This window comes from Gorilla gorilla, chromosome 13 (assembly GCF_029281585.2).
Source record: "Gorilla gorilla gorilla isolate KB3781 chromosome 13, NHGRI_mGorGor1-v2.1_pri, whole genome shotgun sequence".
In the NCBI taxonomy this organism is placed as follows: Eukaryota; Metazoa; Chordata; class Mammalia; order Primates; family Hominidae; genus Gorilla; species Gorilla gorilla.
Genome location: NC_073237.2, coordinates 25,451,819 through 25,474,859, shown reverse-complemented (window position 1 = coordinate 25,474,859; position 23,041 = coordinate 25,451,819). Strand labels below are relative to the sequence as shown.

Genomic DNA, 23,041 nt, shown 5'->3' with positions numbered 1-23,041 from the left:
CAGAGAATTCTAAATTTGAACTTGGTCTTTCAGGTCTTGGGAAGATGAGTTTGTCACGGTAGGAGAGAGAGACGACACTCTCTCTAGAAGGTGCTGAGCCGGAAGAAGGCTCATAGCAAGCTTAGGCTGAAACTGTAGGACCCTTTGGCGCCTCGGGCTCTGGACCTACAAAACCCAGAGTGCACGCGAGCGCTGAGCCAATCAGGTGCTGCGCCTCGGCCAGTCAAGCGGGTGTGTGGCACCTTGTGGGCGGAGACCACGCCTCTCTACGCGGGGGGGCGGGGACACGCGGCTCGCGCGCTGCGGGCGGTGCCCGGCGGGGCCACGCCTTTTCCGGCCGGCGGCTCGGCCTGGGCTCCCGCGTGTTTAAAAGTGCGCTTGTGGCTGCTGCTGTCTTAACTCCTGTGCTTGGCGGACAGACAGGCGAGATGGCGGCGGAGATGTTGCCGAGTGCGAGGTGGCAGTATTGTGGGGCGCCCGACGGGAGCCAGAGAGCTGTACTGGGTAAAGACTGCGGAGCTGGAGCAGTGCTCCTCTAACCCTCTCCCCTTCCGTCTCGGTACCTCAGCTGTCCTCTCGCCCTCCGTTAGGCTTCTCCCCAGCGGGGCCGGGACCCCTCTAGTCTCCACCACTCCCCTGGGCTCGGTCAGGGCTCCCCTGTCCGTCTTTCTGTCACTACCTCCCAGCCAGATTGGGACATCCCACTCACCCGCTCCCCAGGGCTGTGTCCAGGACCCTGCTGACCCCCTCACCCACCAGGTCTCCCACCTCCCCCATTTCCCTCTCTTCACTGGGCAGGGGTTCCTTCTGTCACTTTAGATATGTACCAGGCCTCTGCTGTCAGTCTGCTTCCGCGAGACATTCCCTCCTGTCACAGCCCCTCCCCAGGGTTCTCCAACCTCCCTACCTCCTCTTCTCAGATGGCCCCGGATCTCCTCCAGTTCCCTTTGGGTCAGGACCCGAGCTTCCTTGCCGTCCCCGTTCTGACACTCCCTCCCAGTGACAGTCTAGTCCCACCGTACATTGTGTGGCCTTCTGCTCTCATCTCATTCTTGGGCTGCACTCTTACAGTCCAGTTCTCCAACGGGAAGCTACAGAGTCCAGGCAACATGAGCTTTACCTTGTATGAGAACAAAGATTCCACCAACCCCAGGAAGAGGAATCAACGGATCCTGGTAAGTGAAGCAGTTGCCAGCTGTCTCCACTCTGCAGGGCTCAGAAGGCCCCTGGGAGTGGGTGGATGTGGGAGGGAGTGAGGGGAGAAAAAGGGGAGTAGTAGCAAATGGACCTTTGAAGAACTCTGATGCCCAGCAGCTTGGAATGTGGGGACAGGCTCCATCTTTCATTCATTTGTTCTTTCAACAAGCATTTATGGAACCTGCCCCTCTGCATCCCTGGGCTGCAAGCTTCTAGGAAAACAGCCAAATCAGGCCTAGCCCCACTCAGAGTTCATACTCTAGAGCAGGGTTTCTCAACCTCAGGACTATTGACTTCTCGGGCCAATAATTCTTTGCTGTGGGGGCAGCATCCCTAGTCTCTACTCATTAGATGCCAGTAGCACCAGAGTGGATTTCCCTGGATTGAGAACCTCTGCTCTAGAGAGATGAGAACTGGCTGTGAGGGACACTTTTACACAAAGCTCTGAGGCCACGTGGGGAAGAGTACAGGACAGAGTGAGCTCAGTGGGAGGAGAGGTCTCTGCCAGAATGCCTTCCTTGGTGAGGTCATGTTGGAGCTGAGCCTTGAAGGCTGGAATGAGGGTTTGGCAGTCAACGTTTGGTGTTTCGAGTGAAAAGGATAGTGAGGACAAATGCAGAGAAGCAGGAAAGCTTGCTTATGATTGGGGAGTGAATCAGCCATGGTCCTGAGAGTATACAAAGAACAGGCCAAAGAGAGAGTGCTTACAGAATCACTTTGTTGCATACCTTTAAGTGCCAGAAGCTCAGGGCCTCTCTCTCAAGTCTTGTGGCAGAATTCCCCCAAGAGCTTTTCATACCATTTAGAAGCTAGCACCATCTGAGGCTTCTCTTCCAGAAGTTGTCTTGCTTCCCCCGCAGGGACACCCCATATTCCCTTAGAGATAGTGGGGCTGGATCATCTGCCAGAGATGAACTAGTTCTAATCCATTGTGAGTCTGGATTCAAAAGCCTCAGCAAATGTAGAAAAGAGAAATGATGCTTAATACCTTTCAACATTGGTTGTAAATGGAGTTTCCCCTCTCTGCATTTTAGGCAGCTGAAACAGATAGGCTCTCCTATGTGGGAAACAATTTTGGGACTGGAGCCCTCAAATGCAACACTTTGTGCAGGTAATGGCAGGGGAAGGGACAGTGGGAAGTGTGATGGGGTTGGGAGTGGTGGCAGCACTGGCACTGCTGTTTCCTATCTGTTTTAAGGGTAGCAGGAGCCATCTAGAGAGGTTTACTAGGTGATCCCTGTGTTCCTATTAGACCCAGAGCCCTTCCCTGCACGTGTAGACATTGCTGGAAAGGAAAGATAACTTGAATTTCCTAAAAACGTCATTCATTTATAATCTTGTTTATTTATAGCTGTCTTATTCCAAAAGGCAGCTCTCTCCATTAATTTGGAATGTGTGACTAGTAGGTCAAAGCTTGCATGAAGTTTACCTGGGAACTAACGACAGGTAAAGAACTTGGTAGTGTTGAAGGCTCTGGACTGGGAAAGAGGAGCCTGGGATTCCCATCCAGCTGTGTTGCTGATTGACTGAGTGGCTGGGTAACTCTGCGCATCACTGACCCCCAGCCTCCCCCTCTGTACAGTGAAGATTGTCCAGCCTGAACTGTATCACTCTCGGGGGCTGGCATGATGCAGACAGGGCCCTGTGATGGTACCCAACAATGAACTACAAACTAGGCCCTTTCTGAGCCCTGGTGGACCATACTCGGATAGAGGTCAGATTGGTGTATAGGTGCTGAGAACTTTTAACCCTGCACTGTCCCCTCTCAAAGATGCCCTAGTTCCAATTGGTCTCCTCCCCGTTTACTTGATTTTGCCTCCATAAAACTGTTGTGCCATAAATTGTAATGTAATTCTAGGTTCATACACCCCAAAAGAGTTTTCCATTACACTACAGCAGTGAGCCCAAATGTGATCAACTATCAGAATCACCTAGTAGCTTTTTTTTTTTTTCCCAGAACCACCTCATATCCTCCCATCCCATCCTATCCTTTCCTTTTCCCTCTCTATGCAGAGAATTGCTGTGGGGTAGGGGTAGGGGAGATTATTGTTACCCATGAGTAGATGATGCATTCCTCAGGTGTGTGGGCAGAGAGAAGGTTGAGAACTTTTGAACAGGAAACAGGGCCAGGCGCAGTGGCTCACGCCTGTAATCCCAGCACTTTGGGAGGCTGATAGGGGCAGATCACCTGAGGTCAGGAGTTTGAGACCAGCCTGGACAACATGGTGAAAGCCGTCTCTATTAAAAATACAAAAATTAGCCGGGGATGGTGGTGTGCGCCTGTAACCCCAGCTACTCAGCAGGCTGAGACAGGAGAATTGCTTGAATCCGGGAGGTGGAGGTTGCAGTGAGCCGAGATCATGCCACTCCACTCCAGCCTGGGTGACAGCAAGACTCTGTTTCAAAAAAAAAAAAGAAAGCTGTACAAATAATGCTTTTGAATAATCCATTGTTATTTGTATTATTCCTTCTTTATTCAGGCACTTTGTGGGAATTTTGAACAAGACCTCTGGCCAAATGGAAGTATATGATGCTGAATTGTTCAACATGCAGCCACTATTTTCAGGTAGGTCCCAGTCATGAAAGCTGACAGAAATAATGCATAGTTTGGGTTTGCTGGATGAGTTGGCTTGAGTTTTCGATTTATAAAACACATTTTGTAGTTATTTTAATTTATTTATTCTGTTTTTTCTGCTTTGTCTGTGTTGAGAAAATGGTTTTTTATATACATACTGTTTTTTTTTGTTTTTTTGTTTTTTTTTTTTTTTGAGATGGAGTCCCACTCTGTCACCCAGGCTAGAGTGCAGTGGTGTGATATTGGCTCACTGCAACTTCCACCTCCCGGGTTCAAGTGATTCTCCTACCTCAGCCTCCCGAGTAGCTGGGATTACAGGTGCACATCACCACACCCGGCTAATTTTTGTATTTTTAATAGAGACAGCATTTTACCATGTTGGCCAGGCTGGTCTCAAACTCTTGACCTCAGGTGATCCACCTGCCTCGGCCTCCCAAAGTGCTAGGATTACAGGCGCTAGCCACTGCGCCCGGCCTAGAGTTTTTTATTCAGCACACACTTATTGATAACCTAATGTACCAGGCACCAAGCTGGGGCTGTGGATGTGGCAGTAAGCAAGACAGACACAGATCTTGTCCCCATAGTGTTTAGAGACTTGAGGTCAGAGGTTCATAAAAGCAATCTGAGCAATGATCAGAGCAGAATATTAGAGGACATGTCTGATATAAAATCTTTTCCATAAAAGAACTTCCTTCATTCTTTTTATTTTTATTTTTTATTTTTGTAAATTACTTTATTTCTTCCTTGATCATTTCGAGGGACTATCTTCAAACCAGTACAAATATTTCACACGTAATACCTGGCCATTTTCTAAACAATCGAGGAGTTTGTTGCACAATAAGCTACCTCACGTCTTTCAGCAAGAAATACATTAAATTTGAAGAGTAAAGACATTACATAATGAACTAGGACATGATTAAAATTTGCTTTAAATATTTCTTTGGGGGAGAGGACACCACACTTCTACTCAATGAAGAGAAACATTTTTACAGTCCAGAGGTCTTTCATTTTTTAAACACCTGTCACGCCATGAATTCATAGGGAATAGGTTCCAGCAGCTCAGGCTGCTTCCCATTGCTTCTCACAAAGTGTGCTTCTCTGGGTGGAGCAGGCTGGTGCTTCAGTTGGACCCAGGTACCTTTCTCTTTTGCTTCTTTCTTTTTCTAATCATCTTTCTTCACGCGTTTCAGGAAGCTTTCTCGGCTCTTAGAGTGCTTGATGTGCTCAATACGCACATTAATTCTCTTGGCAAGAATCTTGCCCTTGTTTGTTTACAGCAATGCCAGCAGCATGCTAAACTGTAGACTCTTCCAGTTTAGCCATGGTAATACTTGAGGGGCATTCCTTTTTGAACAGTACCCATTCCCTTGATGTCTACGATATCACCTTTCTTATGGATTCACATATATGTGGCCAAAGGAACAACTCCATGTTTTCTAAAAGGTCTAGAGAACATATATTGGGTGCCTCTCTTCTTTCCCTTTGTGTTTGTCATTTTGATGAATTACTGCAAGATGGCAGTTGTGGCCGAAAGGGTTCTTTCTTAATTCTTAACTGTTACAGTTGGGGTAAAGAGGTTTTAGAATTTCTGGTAGACAAAGGAAATTGCTTATTAAGTTGTATAGTAACTTTCATGTTGAGGACAAGTCTCTACACTAATTTGAGGAAGATCTGTTTTTTTTCCCTAATCCAGTGGAAGAATTTACATTGTTTCTCTGCTTTGTCATCTTAGAATGCTCAGGGCTAGAGTGAGATCTTCCAAAATAATAAATAAGAGGGTCACACTCAAGGGGCTTCTGTTCCTTAAATCTCAGAACTTGAATCCTTAGTGATGCCCTTAAACACTGGGAACCATGGCAGGATAGGGCGGTAGACAAGAAAGAACCACTGGGAGCATTGTGAATCTGCCTGATACCTCAGAGGCATTAGTTCCAGCTTTATTCCCTCAAAGCAGTGCTTCCATCCCTTTTGAGAATCTGCTAAGGACCTGCACCTACTTCTGAGAAACATATATGATACACAAATACATATATATGGGATTTTTTTTAATATGGGATTTTATACATAATTTTTTTTTTTTTGAGACCCAGTCTCGCTTTATCACCCAGGCTGGAGTGTAGTGGTGCAATCTGGGCTCACAGAAGACTCTGCCTCCCGGGTTCAAGCGATTTTCCTGCCTCAGCCTCTTGAGTAGCTGGGGTTATAGGTGTGCGCTACCACACTCGGCTAATTTTTGTATTTTTAGGAGAGATGGGGTTTCACCATGTTGGCCAGGCTGGTCTCAAACTCGTGGCCTCAAGTGATTCACCCACCTTGGTCTCTCAAAGTGCTAGTATTACAGGTGTGAGCCACCGTGCCTGGCCAAATTTTACACGTAATTTTAAAGGTCTCTTGAGTCCGGACACCCATCTGTGAATTTCCTAGGTGTCCCCCTGCTTTGCAAACATATATAACTATATTTAAATCATCTTCCAACTGTTCTTGTAAAATCCAAGGAGGCAAGGAAAATTGTAATTTAACGTGTTGATTAAACATATTTTTGTTGTTATATGTAAGAAGTTTGTAAATATGAGTTTATTCTAGCTAGCACACACACAGAGATAACAGTTAAGTCCTTACTATCTGCTAGTCACTGTTCTAAGCACTTTCCATGCATATACCAACCTTCTGGAGTAAGTACTGTTGTTCTTTTTTTTACCAGTGATGAAACTGGCACAGAGGTTAGATGACCTTATCAGGGGTGATGTCTGAGATAACAGGCAAGGCCACTCCAGAGCTTGTACTGTTGTGTACTAAGTTATACTGCCCTTATTTGAGTACTTTGTAGATGACTGGAGAGCATCGTGTAAGTAGCACATACCTCATGTTTATGCCTGCTTTTAGGTCTTTCACCAAGAAAGCAAAATTATTTTCTGGAAAGAGCCAAGGACTTGTTTTCTAATCCTGTCTCTGCCACTACCTGGTGAACTGACCTGGGGCAAGTCATTTCATCTGTGGGCCTTCTGTTTTTTAATTTCTAAAATGAAGAGGTTGGGCTGGATGACCGCTTGACTTGGCTAATTTATTCTGCAAGTTCTTTAACTGTATACTAAAGCTACATATTAAATATTCACAGTATACACTCATGTTAGGCTCAGGGAAGTCCTATAGTAAAGAAATCTATTATCCTTAGATAGACAAATGAATATTAAACACTATTACTATTTGTAGGCCTCCCAATTGACTTTTCTTTCTCTCTATTTTTGTGTGTTTTGATAGATGTATCAGTTGAGAGTGAACTAGCGCTAGAGAGTCAGACCAAAACTTACAGAGAAAAGGTGAGTGTGATAGAATTAAGATGTGGGACCTTAAGCAAGTTCCTTCTACACCTCGGGTTTCTCCATCAGTGAAATGAGCTTGTTGAACTCAGGGGTCTCCCTGGCTGCTCCCCGCTCATTCAGTCTGTTTCTCTGGACAATTAGTTTGTACCTGCAGAAGCCTCCTTGGTCCCACAGAGAACAGTCTGGCTCCCATCTGGGGCAGCTGAACACAGCTGTGTGCCGACGTTTGGAGTCGGTTCTCTGGGCTGATACAAGTGTAGCATAATGCTTGTTTTTAGGATTTAGTCCAAGTTTTAGAATATATTGGTTGTAGCCTGAAAACATTCACGTTAAAACAAAGTAAACTTGGGGATTTTCAATGTAGAAGGTCCCTACAAAGGTCATCTCACCCCAAGATGGCAAACTGATTGAATCTCTGGTGCTGTGTGGAGCACTGTATTGAGAAGGGTTGTGAGGCTACTTTTTGATTCAGCGGGGAAGGAGTCAGTGATCTATTAGCCCTGTCTGTTACGGGTGTAAGATGGGAGAATTACCATTCTACTATTCCTGTCTGTTACGGGCATAGGATGGGAGAATGGTAAGCTGTGTGCTACAGATTTGCCAGCCCTAATCCTAGTCAAGTCTTTATATCTTACTGATGGAGATGCTGTTGATTGATCAATCTGTTAATATCATTTGGTGCTTACAGCAGTCCTGTGAGGTAAATAGGTGCGATTCAGCCTTATTCACAGGTGAGGTAGTGATCACTCTGGGATGCTGAGAGTATCCCCATAGTGACACAGCTAGGAGGGGCAGCACCTACCTGTCCTGTCCCCAGTAACCAGGTTTATCTCGTAAACAGATGGATTCTTGTATTGAAGCCTTTGGTACCACCAAACAGAAGCGAGCTCTGAACACCAGGAGAATGAACAGAGTTGGCAATGAATCTTTGAATCGTGCAGTGGCTAAAGCTGCAGAGACGATCATTGATACGAAGGGTGTGACTGGTAAGAAGTTGGAACTTGGGCTAAGAGTCTGCCCATAATGACAGCTTTGTCTTCTCTTGAGATCTTTTACCCACCCACAGATGGAATGCTGGGAGCTAGGGCTGGATTCCTTTCAGCCTCTTGCTGAAGGCCTTCTCACGGACAGGCTCTGGAAGTAGTAAGAAACATCCGACATGGCTTTGTCTTCTAGTGATCCACAGTCAAGTACAGGGACACGCATGCAATGGATACATGCCTGCCGTGCTCATGGTGCTGGGGTTATGGCCTGCAGGGCACAGAGGAGGGAGAAGGCCTCAGGTCTCTCCTTGTGCGTTGCAGGGAAGCTTTGGTCAAAAAGGCTGATGCGTTGATGAAAATGAGCCTCCAGAGGTGGCATTTCACTTTGGGATCAGTGGCTCTGTTTCCGGTATTCAGCAGCTGGAGTATTTAATTGTATTATTTTAAAATGTATCTATTGTTCAAATACATTATAAGAACATAAGAGCAAGTTTGTGTAAGAGTAGCTTTTCTTTTTACCGATTTTGGAGATGAGGTCTTGCTATGTTGCCCAGGCTGATCTTGAACTCTTGGCTTCAAGCAGTCCTCCCGCCTCAGCCTCCCAGGTAGCTAGGATTATAGGTGCACACCACTGTGCCCTGGGCAGAGCAGTTTTTCTATTAAGAATGAAATTCTAGTAATTTTTGGAAAATCTTTCCATACCCTATGATTATATAGATTTCAACACTTTCACAAATTTATTTATTGATTGATTGGAGATGGGGTCTTGCTCTGTCACCCAGACTAGAGTGCAGTGGTGCAGACATGGCTCACTGCAGCCATAACCTCCTGGGCTCAAGTGATCCTCCTACTTCAGCCTCCCAAGTGGCTGGGACGACAGATGTGTGCCACCATGCTCAGCTAATTTTTTTAGTTTTTTGGAGAGACAGGGTCTTGCCATGTTGCCTGGGCTGGTCTCAAACTTCTGGGCTCAAGCCATCCTCCCGCCTTGGCCTTCCAAAATGTTGAGGTTACAGGTGTCAGCCACCACACCTGGCTGCGGAGTTATTCTTGTAGGGCAGTTACAGTGTTATATTCTGAAAGTTTTGTTCCATCTACAATGTGTGGCAAATTTTTCTAGAAGTTAAGCCATTAAAGGCTATTTTGGACATCCCTCACTTTTAGTTTCTCTAATTTTATATTGTAAATGTTTATGTATTAGCACAGCTGTCTATCCCAACTCTATTGTAAGTTACCTGAGGGGAATCTTGTCACCTCCACCTTCTCCAGTGCCTATCTTGTGTTTGTTCATGAGTGAACATGGCAGTCCTGAAGCAGTCAGCCTGATGGGGAGGCCAGGTCATTTTGGCAGAAGCATTTAGACTTGGGGTTTCTGGACCATTGGTGGTCTGAAGTGCACAGACTGAAAAGAATGTTGGGAAACTGGAAACAAACAGGGTGATACATGGATTGTTTCTTTATTGAAAAGCTCTGGTCAGCGATGCTATCCACAATGACTTGCAAGATGACTCCCTCTACCTTCCTCCCTGCTATGATGATGCAGCCAAGCCTGAAGATGTGTATAAATTTGAAGATCGTATCCTTCTTGCAGTAGAAAAGCTGCCTTATTTCACAAGTTGAGATGTTTGCACGTGTGTGCACAGTCAGGTTCTCTGAGGGTGTCTGTGTTCTGTGACATTCACAAGAGCTCCATCCAAACCTTTGCAGTTGCTCAGTGCTCTTGCCAGGAGGTTAACTTGGCTTCCTCACTAGCTGAGGGACCGGCCCCTGGGATTCAAATCCATTCCTCAGCAAAATGCCAAATGCCCACAGCTTAGACCTGTGGGGCTCACTCTCCATGTAGAGTCAAAATAAGACTTTTGAACCAGCCAAATGCCCAAAGTCTAGGGCAGACCACTTTTGTTGAAGGAAGGGTTGGAGCTTAGAATTTTACCACCCAAGGGGTCCGGTCAGAAGGAAAATGCCTGCAGTGGCTTTGTGATGAGAAAAGGCAGAAAAGCCTAGGCAGGGAACGGGGCTCTGGGCTGGGAGTCGGAGAACTGAGTCACCAAGCTCTGCCCCTATGTGATCTGCCCTGTGTGATCTTCGGCTCTCTGAGCCTGTTTCCCTGTCTGTGAAATGCCCCTGCTATGAGATGATCTAGCTAGTTGGATGTTTCTGTTTTGGTTGGATTATATTCTTGACCTGTAACTAGTTCTTTCCCCTGCGGAGTATGAAGCTCTTCAGAGCCCATCTGAAGCTTTCAGGAACGTCACGTCAGAAGAAATACTGAAGATGATTGAGGAGAACAGGTACCCCGACTTAAGCAGATGGGGATTCTGGGGAGTGCTGTTGGGACCCAACAGTAGTCAGACACTGTGCAGGTCCTCTGGGCGTCAGTCAGTGAGGAGGTGTGTCTGGAGCATTTGAACATGAATGAGCCAGTGTTTTCTTGAATGTTTGGGCTTTCAGGAGCTGTGGGTCACATTCAAGGGAGAGGGCTGGTCTCTGAGTCCGTGGGACCTGCGACAGGGCAGAGGGTGGTGAGGCCTTCTACTCTAGGCTGGGAACTAGAGCTGGCCTGTGTCACCCAGTGTCATGCTGGTGCTGATTGTCACTGGCAGGGCCCAAATGCTGGCCTGGGAATGGGTGCTGGCCAAAGTGATGGTTTCTCTGTGATGATATGGTAGGCAAACTTTTCTAACATTAAATTTATGTATTTAAAATATTGTATACTTTAAATAATTCAGAGATTATTTCCTTCTCCCTCCCCTTTCCCATTAAAACAGCTTCTTTTATGATAGTGAGATTTTTTTTGCTTTTGAGTTTTTTCTTTTAATAATTTTATTTTGATAAAGAGTTGTCAATCTGAGGTTTGTTCCTCCAGTTTTTGTTTTAAAATTTTACTGGTCATTGAAATCCAGTGCCTTTCCAGTGCCTTGGAATTATTATTATTATTATTACTTTTTTTTTTTTTTTGCTTCAAAGATTTATTTCCAAAAAAGAGCTCATTACTAGTTCATAGTTGTCTCAATGTGATTGTGACTCAGGGGCAGGTGTAGGAACGAACTCTGAGCGGGGAGTCTGAAAACTGAGTCCCCGAACTCTGCCCTTACCTTCCCTTCTTGAAGCCTCAGTTTTTCTATCTGTAAAATGAGGCATCTATGAGATGATCTTGAAGAGCCTTTTTATCTCTGTGAGTCCAGGGTCTTGCTAGCAGTAGAGCAGTGCCTGAAAATAATAGTTAGCATTGACTGAGCCTTAACATTTTTGCCAAGCACTGTTCTAACAGCTTTACTGGCATCATCTTTTAATCCAGAAAAAATCCTTAGGAGGAGAATACCTGTACTATCATTGGCCCCAATTTATAGATGGAGAAACCAGGGCACCAGATGTCAAGAAACTTGCCCGGCTGGGCACGGTGGCTCACACCTGTAATCCCAGCACTTTGGGAGACTGAGTCGGGCAGATCACCTGAGGTCGGGGGTTCAAGACGAGCGTGACCAACGTGGAGAAACCTCATCTCTACTAAAAATACAAAGTTAGCTGGGCGTGGTGGCGCATGCCTGTAATCCCAGCTACTCAGGAGACTGAGGCAGGAGAATTGCTTGAACCCAGGAAGCGGAGGTTGCAGTGAGCCAAGATTGCGCCATTGCACTCCAGCCTGGGCAACAGAGTGAGACTCAGTCACAAACAAACAAACAAACAAACAAACAAACAAAAAAGAAACTTGCCTAAACCATTAAATGGCAGAGAAAGGATTGAAACCCAGGCAGGCTGACTACAGAGTCTATGCTCCTGACTACAAAAACAGAGGTCAGCAAACTACAGCCCACATGCCAAGTCTGGCCTGCTGCCTGTGAGTAAGTAAAGTATAAATAAAGTTTTATTGGAGCACAGCCCTGTTCATTTACGTAAGTAATATCTGTGCCTGCTTTCGCACTACGATGGCAGAGTCAAGTAGTTGCAACAGAGGTTGTATGGCCTCCAAAGCCTAAAATATTTACTGTCTAGCCCTTTATTGATCCCTGCACTGAACCATGTTCTCCTATTATAAGGAGTGTTGAGTGTACTGGCCCTTCATCAGCTGCTTTTGTTCCTTTTTTTTTGTTTGTTTCTGAGACAGGGTCTTGCTCTGTCACCTAGGCTGGAGTACGGTGGCGCAGACAGCTCACTGGAGCCTCAACCTCCTGGGCTCAAGTGATCCTCCCGCCTCAGCCTTCCGAGTAGCTGGGACCACACGCGTGTGCCACCATGCCGGCTACGTTTTTGTAGAGATGGGGTCTTGCCTTGTTGCCCAGGGTTTCATCAGCTGTTGAGTGCGTCGGGGTGAGAGGCGCCTGCTGTTCTCGTTGTAAGAGGGAAGTAGTTCCTGACAGAGCCCATCTTACCCTGACACAGGCCTCCTTTTCTTTTCCTTGTTTTAGCCATTGCACCTTTGTCATAGAAGCATTGAAGTCTTTGCCATCAGATGTGGAGAGCCGAGACCGCCAGGCCCGATGCATATGGTTTCTGGATACCCTCATCAAATTTCGAGCTCATAGGGTAGTTAAGCGGAAAAGTAAGTCTATGATAAACATTTTATTCTGATTGTTTCCAGTATATTATTTGTCTGTAATTCTTAGATGAGTTCTAATGAGAGAAGAAAATGGATATGTCTGTCCAAGTCTTTATTGTCAACTGTGAGATTCCTGCTGGTACTGCTGACATGTCGAGGGGACTTGCCAGGCCCCTTTTTCTCTCTGGATCTCCCATTTTCTCATCTGAAAATTGGGGCCACGTTGGATTATATGATAGTTCAGGGTCCTTCCAGAGCTAACATTTGCTACTTCTATTCTGCATGAGGCAAAGTAGAATATCCAGGTCAAATAAAAGGAAAACTTTAAGGGACTGTTAGAACAAACATCAGCCACGTGTGTGTGTGTGTGTGTATGTATAGAGAGAGCTTATGAGTTACACAGATGTATCTTGAAGGCTTGTGGCAGGTTTGTGTTGTGTCAGCTTATTTCTAACAGGAGAGAGTCAATCTGATGGTAACCCAGTGTCACCTGTAGCTAGGACCCTTTGCGGGTCACACCCTCATACCTACCCAGAGTTGGAAACCCAGAAGATGTCTGTTTTAGGCACAAGGTGTGTTTAGTTGTTGTTACTGTGATTGGGCATCCAGTAGTCTATACTCCTGTTTTTCAGTATAGTCATGTGTCGCTTAGTGATGGGGATATGTTCTGAGAAATGTATCCTTAGGCAATTTTGTCATTGTACAAACATCATAGAGTATATTTACATAAACCTAGATGGTATAGCCTACCACACACCTAGGCTATATGCTATAAGCTGCTGTTCCTAGGCTGCAAACCTATACAGCATGTTACTATACTGAATATTATAGGCAATTGTAACACAATGGTATTTGTGTATCTAAATATATCTAAACAGAAAAGGAACAGTAAAACTATGATATTATAATCTTATGGGACTGGCTGGGCATGGTGGGTCATGCCTATATCTCAGCACTTTGAGACGCCAAGGTGAGAGGATCACTTCAGGGCAGGAGTTTGAGACCAGCCTGGGCAACATACCAAGACACTGTCTCTACACAAAAATAAAAATATTAGCTGGGGTGGTGCACGCCTGTATTCCCAGCTGTTTGGGAGGCTGAGGCAGGAAGAGTGTTTGAGCCTAGGAGTTCAAGGTTACAGTGAGCTATGATTGCACCACTGCCTTGGTGACAGCAAGACCCTGTGGGAAAAAAATCTTATGGGACCACTGTCACATATGTGGCCTGTCACTGACCAAAACACTGTAATGTGGGACATGACTGTATTTGCTTAGTCATGCTTTTTTTGTTGTTTTTTTGTTTTGTTTTTTTTTTTTTGAGACAGTATCTCGCTCTGTCACCCAGACTGGAGTGCAGTCCCATGATCTTGGCTCACTACAACCTCCGTCTCCTGGGTTCAAGCAATTCTGCCTCAGCCTCCCGAGTAGCTGGGATTACAGGCGGGCACCACCACGCCCAGCTAATTTTTGTGTTTTTAGTAGAGACGGGGTTTTTCCATGTTGGCCAGGCTGGTCTCGAACACCTGACCTCAGGTGATCCACCCTCCTTGGCCTCCCACAGTGCTGGCTGGAATTACAGGCGTGAGCTACTGCACCCAGCTTGTATTTGCTTAGTTCTTTTTTTTTTTCTTTTTTTGAGACAGAGTCTCGCTCTGTCGCCCAGGCTGGAGTGCAGTGGCTCGATCTCGGCTGCCTGCAACCTCCGCCTACTGGGTTCAAGGGATTCTCCTGCCTCAGCCTCCTGAGTAGCTGGGATTATAGGCGCCCGCCACCACACCCGGCTAATTTTTGTATTTTTAGTAGAGACGAGGTTTCACCATGTTGGTCAGGCTGGTCTTGAACTCCTAACCTCATGATCTGCCCGCCTTGGTCTCCTAAAGTGCTGGGTTTACAAGCGTGAGCCACTATGCCCAGCCAGTTGTTTTTTTCTTTTTCTTTTTTTTTTTTTTTTTGAGATGGAGTCTCACTCTATTGCCCAGGCTAGGGTGCAGTGGCGCAATCTTCGCCCACTGCAATCTCTGCCTCCCAGGTTCAAGCAATTGTCCTGCCTCAGCCTCCCAAGTAGCTGGGATTAGAGGTTTGTGCCACCATACCTGGCTAATTTTTGTATTTTTAGTAGAGATGGGGTTTCACCATGTTGGTCAGGCTGGTCTTGAACTCCTGACCTCAGGTGTTCTGCCTGCCTCGGCCTCCCAAAGTGTTGGGATTACAGGCATGAGCCACCGCGCCTGGCCACTTAGTTCTTATTTTCATATTCCAATTCCACCTTTCCCCGTCTCTCCCTGAGCTTTCAGCACAATTTTTGTTTTCTAAGGTCATGTTAACTCTGGGTCCTTAGGCCTCAGGCTGTGTTTTCTTGTCACTGCCCCATCACCAGCATCTCTCGTGCAGGGCAAACTGCAGGCTGCAGCACACCAAGCATGTTTTCATTTTGATGTGGCTGTTCTGCTTTGTGTGGGCCCTGCTTCTCTTACCACCTGGTTCTGGTCATTGCAGTGGCCCAGCTGTTGGCCTTTTCTCTTAGCTCATGGTTGAGGTGTGGCCTGAGGGTTTTGAGAGAAAATGATCAAACTCAACTTTGTGTTGTAGGTGCTCTGGGACCTGGAGTTCCCCACATCATCAACACCAAACTGCTGAAGCACTTTACCTGCTTGACCTACAACAATGGCAGGTCAGTGGGTGGTTGCTGGGATTTTTCTTGTGCAGGAGAAAGTAGGTGGGGGTTGGGAGTGAGGAGCAGGGGCTTGGACTCAATTCCATGTCCACGGAGATGCAGTGCTGAAAAGACTGCTGCCATTTGGAAGGCTCCTGGGGCCCCAGTAAGTTTAGCAAATGCTAAATATGACATACTCTGCCCTTCTTAGAAAAGTATTACCTTTTGGGAACCTTAGAAGCTCTGGGAAGTCCTACAATAAAGACTTGTTTTACTTCACATACTTTTGAATAGCCCTTCCCGATGTCTCACAGAGCTGGTGTTCTGCGGAAAGGCAGCGTTGCAGAAAAGGGCAGCCCAACTCGGTGACTCTGGGGAAAGACCCGCAAGCCCTGCCCCTGGGCTTCCTTCCTGCCATTTGCATGGAGTATGTTTTCTGCTCTTGAGTGTGCTTGGAAGAATCAGCACAGCTGATTTCGGGATGATTGTTTTCCCAGCAGCCCTGCTGGGCAGGCGGGGACAGGCTCACAGGGCCCTCACCAGCTCAAAGCGCTAGCAGTGCCCAGGTAGAGTGTAGGCCCAGCTTTCTCTATCTGCCTCAGAGGGAAACATGGACTGGCACACTGCTCCACTGTGTGTGAGGCCCAGGAACCTTGGAAGGGCAAAGTCACCCACATTCCTTTTCCTTTCCTGAAGTTGGGAAGACATTCCGTGCATATGAGAATAGGATTGGATGTTCTTATTTTGCTTTTGGAGAAATTGTCTGAGAGTTTAATTTTGTTTCTCCTTTATTGCCACTGATTTTCTAGATTACGGAACTTAATTTCGGATTCTATGAAGGCGAAGATTACTGCATATGTGATCATACTTGCCTTGCACATACATGACTTCCAAATTGACCTGACAGTGTTACAGAGGGACTTGAAGCTCAGTGAGAAAAGGTGAGCACAACAGAATAAAGAGCTCCCTGCAGGGTGTCTCGATGTCTTATTTCTGGTACCACTGGAAAGCATGAGACACCACCAAGGGAACTGAGGATGTTTAAATGTGGGAACAACTTGGAACTAAAGGACTGTTTTCAATGAATTAATCATTGACTGAATGAGCAACTAGACATTACTGAGTGCCTTCTCTGTGCTAGATAAATTATGTCATTATCTCACTGATTTTCCTAGAAAACAATTGAAGAATCAGGCTCAGAAAAGTACATGACATTCTCAAGGTTACACAACCAAGAGGGGAGTAGTTGGCCTTGAGACCTGAGCCTTTCCATAACATTCTGTTCCTGAATAACCAGGCAGCCTCCATTCTCTGAATTGCTGTCACAGGGGAGAGGGATTCTGTATGGTTCTGAGGAGTGCAGCCCAGGGTGGAAGTTGTAGGACAACCCAATTTGAGCTTAGTAAGAAGAGCTTCCTCACATCAGATGGAAGAGTTTGCCAGGGGAACCGCTGGTTCCAAGGCCAGGTGGAACTGCTGTTTGGCAGGGATTTTATGTTTGCACTTCTCTGACCCGACTGGGAGAGCTGGTGGTGGAGGTGACCTTTTAGGCTCCACCTAGCCTTGTAGAGGAGATTCAGACAGTAGGGGCAGAGCTGCCCAGGAACCTGAACTGTGAGGTCAGCTGATCTTTGTCAGTGATTTAGGGGCATCTGACATCCAGGGGCCCAGAGGGTGTCTAGGAGAGCCTGTGAACACACCTCTGTCTGGACTCTCTAGCAGTCCGTGGAGGGACTGTTCTGAGGGCTGTCCACAAACTGTGTTCCCACAGGCAGTGAGGCTGAAAAAAAGAGAACAGGTACTTGGAACCTGTCAGATTCTAGCAAGTGCTCAATCCTGGTTGCTAAAAGTTTGGTTATGGGAGGTAAAGAAAGTTGCTCACGGGGCTGTAGATACCCTGGTTTTTCATCACCCATATGGATCTTTTGAAGGGCATTAAAATGAAATTGGCTGTCTGATGGTTCCCAGCGGGTGAGGGGACCTTGCCTGCCTCTCTGCCAGGGGCTTTGTGCCTGCTGGCAACCTTTGGGATTCTGTATTCATGGCCTGGAGCATGAATGTGCTGCTACGTTTTGCCAAACCTCCCTGAACAGTCATGTTGAGGGGTCTCTCCAGTTCTTCTGTTTATGTCTTCCTTAGGATGATGGAGATAGCCAAAGCCATGAGGCTGAAGATCTCCAAAAGAAGGGTGTCTGTGGCCGCCGGCAGTGAAGAAGATCACAAACTGGGCACCCTGTCCCTCCCGCTGCCTCCAGCCCAGACCTCAGACCGCCTGGCAAAGCGGAGGAAGATTACCTAGACGCGTGCTTTCCAGACAGGGCATTTTGGCTGCATCACAGCCACTGGCTGGTCCTATTCATTTCCATTTTTATGTATGTTTTGGAAAGAAAAGGTCCAGGGATGGTGGCTCACACCTGAAATCCCAGCACTTTGGGAGGCCGAGGCAGGAAGATCATTGAGCTCAGGAGTTTGAAACCAGTCTGGGCAACATAGGGAGACCCCATCTCTACCGGAGGAAAAAAAAAAAAAGAGTCAGGCCTGGTGGTGTGCGCCTGTAATCCCAGCTACTTGGGAGGCTGAGGCAGGACGATTACTTGAGCTTGGGAAATCAAGGTTGCAGTGAGCTATGATTGTGTGGCCACACTCCATCTTGGGTCACAGAGTGAGACCTTGTCTCAAAAAAGTAACATAAGGAAAAAAGAAGCCTTGCTTTAGCACAGGTATGAAGCCAGAAGCCAGCATCTCAATTGTGCTTGTCTTATGCAGAAATATAAAGCGATGGCCAGGTTGGACTTCATCTCTCTCCTTTGGTATTATTGCTGTGATTATAAATGGCAGATGTTTCTCATGTTGGTTCACCTGTGGGGATTTGGGAGGATGGGTCCTGCCTCCCAAATTTGACTCACCAGGCTGAGTCAAATCTAATGGGTGAAGGTTTCCAAAGAGAAATGTGAAGTGGCGTGCTTAGGTCTGGAAGGGCCAGTGGAGTACGCAGTGAGGAAGGAGGATCTGGCCCAGTACACCTGGGAAATGACACTTCAGGCTTTATCAGAAACTAACTGGGTCACCAGTGTGATGGGGGCTGCCACAGGCCAGTAGGATACAGCCTGTTGTAATGGGGTGGAGCCAAGTCAGAGGAAGTGGTGACCCAATTTCTCTGTCTGGCGGAGGCCACATAGAAGGCAGGGGTCAGCTATGAAAGCCACACTTTGAAGAGGATGAATCAGTCAGTGTTCAGTTCAGAAAATCAATTGCTCTAGGTATCTTAAGAAGAAAGGATTTTAATGTATGGATAAGGTGCCGTAGAACTGTGACAAGGGCCAGAGGACTGGGAATCAGAAGGTTGCCGTCAGGACTGCTGAATTCAAGAACACACTGCCGGGGTTGCCATCGGGGACTCAGAAGCCACTTCTGCTCCATAACTGCTCCTGGAATTCATGAAGCTGAAGATTCAACACTGGGCTGCTGATTTCAGCTACCCATGCTTTCTTCTTTTTTTTTTTATTTTTTTGAGACAGAGTCTTGCTCTATAGCCCAGGCTGGAGTGCAGTGGCACGATCTTGCTCACTGCTACCTCCGCCTCCCATGGCCTGGTTCAAGCAATCCTCCTGCCTCAGCCTCCCGAGTAGCTGGGATTACAGGCATGCGCCACCATGCCCAGCTAATTTTTTTGTATTTTTAGTAGAGACAGGGTTTCACTGTGTTGGCCAGGCTGGTCTTGGACTCCTGACCTCATGATTCACCCGCCTTGGCCTCCCAAGGTGCTGGGATTACAGGTGTGAGCCACCGTGCCCAGCCTACCCGTGCTTTCAAAGGTCCTGTATTTCCACCACCTTGTCACCACAGACAGCCAAAAGGTCAAGCAGCTGGCCTCCACCTTGCTTCCTTCTGGTGTGCATATATAGGAGCCTGATTTGCATGTAGAATCCTAGCAGAAAGGGAGTCTTTGAAATAGGTTTCAGCTCACCAGCCTCTAGTTACAGGAGGCATTCTAGAAGGACATGAGTGGATTATAACTGCCAACCAATTGTATGTGCCACTGAGGAGATGGAGAAGCTGTGTCCAGAGGGGTGCTATAAGGACAGGAGTGTGACAGGAAGCCTTAGGTACGTGGCCTGGGCCCAGTCTCAGATCTCAGGGTCCTGCTTCAAGTGGGAGCAGTTGAGATCTGTGACACTCAGCACCTGGGAGGCCGGGTCAGTGAAGGGAGGGAGACAGAACTCAGCTCCTCTGAGAGGAGAAGTTTACACAGCACCTGGGGCCCTCCATTTGGGAGTCACGGTGGAAAGGAGTCTTGGCTGAGCTTTGGGGCAGGTGCACCTTATTTTCTTTGTGCTCTGGGATGCCCTCAGAGCTGTGCTCCTCTGCTTTGTCCCCATCTGCCTCTGGCCCTGGGTAGGAGGCAGTTGGAGCATACTTTGTCTTCCTTCAGCAGAGGTGTGGGCAGGGAATCTACTTGTCTCTTGTTTTTCTTTAAGCCATTGTGAAAATCAAGTATGTGACTCTTCCTTGGAAAAAATAATCTCTCAGAAAAGGACTTCTAATACGTCCTCAGGATAGAATGTGTTTTCGTGATTACTTTTTTTTTTTTTTTTTTTTTGAGACGGACTTTCGCTCTTGTTGCCCAGGCTGGAGTGCAATGGCGTGATCTCGGCTCACTGCAACCTCCGCCTCCCGGGTTCAAGTGTTTCTCCTGCCTCAGCCTCCCGATTACAGGCATGCACCACCATGCCCGGCTAATTTTGTATTTTTAGTAGAGACAGCATTTCTCCATGTTAGGCTGGTCTCAATCTCCTGACCTCAGGTGATCCGCCCGCCTCGGCCTCCCAAAGTGCTGGAATTATAGGCGTGAGCCACCACGCCCGGCCTTTTGTGATTACTTTTAAAATTCAGATGGGTTTGACACTTGGAGGCTTAATTTCTGGGAATGACTGGACACAGCATGTGGCTGGGACCCTCTGAACAACCTCTGACCTAGTGGAGAAGCAGGTGGTAATGACTAGGTATGGATAGGGAAAGACTAGGTGGGCAAATACTTGTCATGTGTGTCAACAGGTATATTTTGCTAAATGTCGGGGACACATTCCAAGAGGCTAAACAGCAAATTTCTGTACATTAGGAGATTTGTGAGTCCTTAGGAAAGGCTCAGAAGAGGGCTCCACCTAGCACAATACCTGACATAGAAGTGGTCAGTGTCTGCAGAATGAGTCGGCATGAACCGTACTTTCCTTGGCAGGGTTATTAGGTAGTAAATACCTGCAGAATAATGGGATTGTACTAGGGTGTCTTCTGGGTGTAGAAACCCATTTGTTTACTAATAATTCCCAGAGGATACCTTGATCTCACCAAGCTATTTGCCACAATGTCTCCTGATGGCCTCATTGAAGAAAGGGGGACTATGAGCCAGATGCTGGTACCCTGAAGATTTGTAGTTTGTGGGATAGTCTTAACTTGGCAGGGTTTGATTAACAGAATGAAGTCTGTTCCTTGGAGGGAAGTCTCTGCTTGCTGCCCTGACCTGTTGGACCCTGTTAATTGGGATGAGGTCAAAGAAGGCAGTTACCACATTTGCAGGAGACCCTAACCTGGAAATAGTGAATTACATAACATTCTTTCAAGTGTCTCCTCTTTTAAAAAAGTATTTTGAGTAGGGACATGGATGAAATTGGAAACCGTCATTCTCAGTAAACTATCGCAAGAACAAAAAACCAAACACCGCATATTCTCACTCATAGGTGGGAATTGAACAATGAGAACACATGGACACAGGAAGGGGAACATCACACTCTGGGGACTGTTGTGGGGTGGGGGGAGGGGGGAGGGATAGCACTGGGAGATATACCTAATGCTAGATGATGAGTTAGTGGGTGCAGCACACCAGCATGGCACATGTATACATATGTAACTAACCTGCACAATGTGCACATGTACCCTAAAACTTAAAGTATAATAATAAATAAATAAAGTATTTTGATATAGTTTCACACAGATAAAACTTGCAAGAACTCTTGTATATCCTTTACCCAGATTCTCCCACTATTAATACTTTGTCCCATTTACTATTTGCTTTAGACATTTTGAGATCTGTTTTTGAACCATTTGAGGAAAACATCCTACCCTTCTACCCATAAGTACTTTTTCAGTGTGTACATCCTAAGAATCAGGACTTTCTCTTCCATAACCACAGTCCATCAGATGCAGGAAATAAGACAATAATACAATACTATGACTTAGCCCGCAGTTCATGTTCAAATCTTACCGATTACCATGCCTCTTTGGTCTTGCTTAATCTGAAACAGTTCAGATTTTTATTGGACTTTCTCAGCTTTGACATTTTGGAGAGAGAGGTGTTATTCTGTAGGGTGTCTGTCAGTTTACATTTGGGGCTTTCCCGTGATCGGATTCAGGATTTACATTTTTGGCAGGAACAGCACAGAAGTGATGCTGAGACCCACGTGCATCACATTAGGGGCCCATGATGTGGGACATGATGTGGGACTGCGCTTTCCTTGTTGCTGTTAACTTTTATTAAGGTTGTGTTTTCCCCATTGTGAAGATACTGTTTTTCCTTTTAATAAGTAATTTGTGGAGGGATACTTTGAAACTAAGTATCCTGTTCTTCATCAAACTTTCACCTACTAGTTTCAGCCTCAATTGATGATTCTTGCTGAATCAATTACCAAGGTGGTTGCAAAATGGTGATTTTGCAGCATTATCATTCCTTCTAATTATTGGCATGCTCTTATACGGCAGAGTTTGTTTTCTCGACCTTAGAAGTTTTGTGTTCATTTAGTTATTGGCATAGACTCAAGAGTCTTGTGTTCTATGTGGAGTCTGTTACTGTGATTCCTTGTGATGTCCGGATTGTATGTATTTGGCCAATCTTGAGTTCCTTCAGGAAACCTCCTGGATCCCATCATTTTAAGGGTGCTTCCTTACTTTCTGGCATAAGATGTCCAGGCCTACCTTGTACTTTCCCTGCTGCAGCCCCGGAGTCAGTCTTTTGTTGTGGTTTTGCTTTTTAGAGACAGGGTCTTGCTCTGTCGCTCAGGCTGGAGAGCGGTGGTGCAGTCAGCTCACTCCACTCCTGGGCTCAAGCCATCCTCCTGCCTCAGCCTCCTGAGTAGCTAGGACTATAGGCATGCACCACCACGCCCAGCTTTGAATCCGTCTTTTATCCAAGGAGCTCTGGCCTTTTAGCGGAGAATAGCGGATGACATGAATGATGGGCCTGAAGCAGGAAGTGAAATGCAATCCTGACTACCAGACAGATGGGATCTTCAGCTGCACTCAGGCAAGAACTGGGCTCGGAGTAGAGGTGACAGCTCTGCGATGGGGAGCTCAGGCTGCACCAGGAGGCCATGCTAGGTTTGACTTCATTTAAAAAGCACACTAACCACAGCTGACGGGCTCAGGAGTGCCATGAAGGGCACCCTGCAGAGGTCTGGAGGGTAGTGAGAGGGTACCAATGGGGCGAGCATGCCTGTGTCGGGAGGCTGATCCGGGTAGGAATAAGCCCAGCATGCCCCACGTGAGCCCACCATGAGGAAGCATTTGGAGAGAAAGCTTGCTCTGTGTTGTCAGAAGGGAGATTGAAGAAGGTGGGCCCAGGGGTGCTGTTGACAGTATAGGCTCATGTGCTGTTCCAAGGCTCAACTCTGGCTCTTGCCTGGTCTGGCCATACCATGTCCACATCCGCTGTACTTAGGACTTCCTCTGGGCACCAGGGCAGTGGCCTCACCAAGACCTGGAGGCCTAGATGATGAAATTATACTGG

At 46.7% G+C, this 23,041-nt stretch overlaps 1 protein-coding gene across 2 annotated transcripts; it reads left to right on the top strand.

The window, feature by feature from the left end:
* The first annotated feature begins 313 nt into the window (after nt 1-313).
* Nucleotides 314-21,259, top strand: POLR1E (RNA polymerase I subunit E). 2 transcript variants are annotated; one of them, XM_004048040.5, is made up of 12 exons: nt 314-504; nt 1,072-1,175; nt 2,232-2,308; nt 3,678-3,763; nt 7,031-7,089; nt 7,934-8,078; nt 9,544-9,651; nt 10,270-10,366; nt 12,482-12,615; nt 15,201-15,282; nt 16,074-16,205; nt 17,404-21,259. In XM_004048040.5, exons 1-12 carry the CDS (start codon nt 429-431, stop codon nt 17,561-17,563), a joined length of 1,260 nt encoding a protein of 419 aa, XP_004048088.3. In that variant the 5' UTR covers nt 314-428; the 3' UTR covers nt 17,564-21,259. The 2 variants fall into 2 exon arrangements, with proteins under 2 accessions (XP_004048088.3, XP_018889643.3); XM_019034098.4 differs by lacking the exon at nt 314-504 and having other exon boundaries at nt 807-1,175.
* The last annotated feature ends 1,782 nt before the right edge of the window (nt 21,260-23,041 follow it).

Bases quoted from the DNA above. Each gene is read 5' to 3' on its own strand.
- POLR1E (XM_019034098.4), top strand. From the start codon at position 822: ATGTACCAGGCCTCTGCTGTCAGTCTGCTTCCGCGAGACATTCCCTCC. The intron at 1,176-2,231 runs GTAAGTGAAGCA...TCTGCATTTTAG, and splicing joins AGAGGAATCAACGGATCCTG to GCAGCTGAAACAGATAGGCT. The intron at 8,079-9,543 runs GTAAGAAGTTGG...TTTATTGAAAAG, and splicing joins TGATACGAAGGGTGTGACTG to CTCTGGTCAGCGATGCTATC.